Source organism: Calliphora vicina, chromosome 3 (genome assembly GCF_958450345.1).
Source record: "Calliphora vicina chromosome 3, idCalVici1.1, whole genome shotgun sequence".
Lineage (NCBI taxonomy): Eukaryota > Metazoa > Arthropoda > Insecta > Diptera > Calliphoridae > Calliphora > Calliphora vicina.
In genome coordinates, this window is record NC_088782.1 from 35,460,442 (window position 1) to 35,462,433 (window position 1,992).

The following is a 1,992-nucleotide window of genomic DNA, read 5'->3' on the forward strand; positions in this document are numbered from 1 at the left end:
TAATCAACTTCATCAAAAAATCATCTTCATCGATGAGGCCTATTTCTGAATGAAAGGGTACGTCAAGATCCAAGAGAGTCCAATGCAACACAAAAAAGTCGATTTTTGGTTTGCGGCGATATCTGTCCATATTTCTTTGAGAACATGAGAGTTTTTAGGGCATGGCCGTCTCATGTAATGGTGAACATCGATAGGCTTTTCAAACCAACAGAAAATATCTATGATATCTCACACATACTATGTTTTATTTAAATTAAAAGAAAGGAAGCACTTAATGATATATAAAGCTACTTATTAACTAATTACTCAAATGGTATATATTATTTTGTTTGAGAAAATCATTAGTGATATGTTATTTTTAATTTTAGCTATCACTTGGTTATTTTTTGATAGTAGATGTTTAAATGAGAAAAAAATGTGTAATGCCAACCAAATGGTGTTACTCGTACATATGATAAATTTAAAGCATCCATGACATTTTCATCAAAAGATCAGGATGTTATTCTCTAAAACACATTTCATTGCAAACATTAACAGCTGGGTATATCATAAAATACGTAAATCATTCAACATTTTGTTACAGATGATTCAGCAGCTTAAAAACTATCCTCAATGTTTGTACACAATATTTGTCAACTTATTACAGAAATTAAGACAAGTTCTTAGTTTAAGTATGTAGGTTAAGTCAATTAATTTGTTTTGGTAAACTTTACTTAAAAAGCGGATTAACGTTTATTTTAAGTACATGAGGACTTAAAATAAACATTAATCCTACACACGTACGCTCAAATGCTGCAACGAATATTCACAAAACGGGGAAAACCCATCATTTAATGTGCACAAGCAATACAGATTAACTCTAAAGTAAAGCTAAACTAAAGGATTAGAAAATATTAATAAAAAAGTGGATTAAAAACGAAACATTTTTAAGCCCACTGTAGGTTCGTGAGTGTATATGTAACAGGTCTGTAAGTGAATAGGTACCACACAAATTGAGAAAGTGTGTGACTGACTACCTGCTGCAACCTGCAACTATGTTTTCATAATTGGTATTTAAAGTCCGGAGTTTGTGTATTTCATTATCATTCTCCATTGAGATAAACAAGCGATAACATCAAACATTAATCACACTTTTAAAATACCAGATAAAATGGATTCTAAATCAAAAACCACCTTCAATTACATTTTGTTCCTCTACCGTGAAGAATTACGCCGCACTGAATCTCGTTTCATACGTTTGACTAAAACCAAAATTTCTCTTACCGATAAATTAATTTCCAAAAGCGTGCGTAAGTTGGAAAAATGTTCAATCGAAGATTTGAAAGCAATCAACAGTGAAATTGAGTTCAAAAAGCAATTGAAAAATGACATCAAACGTAGCAGGGAATTGGAGAAGCTGGGCTTGAAAAATGTCAATCCAAATAAACTACCATCAACGGATCTGTGAACACTAAAGAACATGTATTGTATCGAGTACTGGAATTCATCAATGAAATGTTTAGGAATTGGATAAGCAGCTCGTAAAGGACAATAACAGAATTAACTAGAAATATTGCAGAAAGGACCAGCAAGGAGGAATATCTAATAAAATCCTTCGCAAGAAGCTTGGAATGGCTTTGAAGAGCATGATAAGCATGAATGCTGTCACCGAATTTGAATAAGAAACGCATTTGATAAACTTAAAAGCGTATTATAAATAAAAATAAAATTTAAATAAAAATTAAAAAACTTTTGTAAATAAGAAACGATTGAAAGACTTTTGGTTTCTGTAGATATAAATAAAACTACCATTATATAATGGTAGTTTTATTTATTAAGAAAATAATTCACGTCAAATTAATTTAAAATTCAAACATTTTGCAAGTTGATATAATATTTCAATAAATGGCCTTTCTAGATTCGTAATTATATCGGCAGCACTATTGCCAGATAGTTTTGGTATAAAATTGTCAAATTAAAAAATATCTTTGAATCGGCAAAATTGTTTGATAT

General features: G+C 30.4%; 1 protein-coding gene across 1 annotated transcript; it reads left to right on the forward strand.

Moving 5' to 3' along the window:
* The first annotated feature begins 1,150 nt into the window (after positions 1-1,150).
* On the forward strand, positions 1,151-1,447 carry LOC135955396 (uncharacterized). Its single transcript, XM_065505747.1, has one exon. The coding sequence runs from the start codon at positions 1,151-1,153 to the stop codon at positions 1,445-1,447; it is 297 nt and encodes a 98-aa protein (XP_065361819.1).
* The last annotated feature ends 545 nt before the right edge of the window (positions 1,448-1,992 follow it).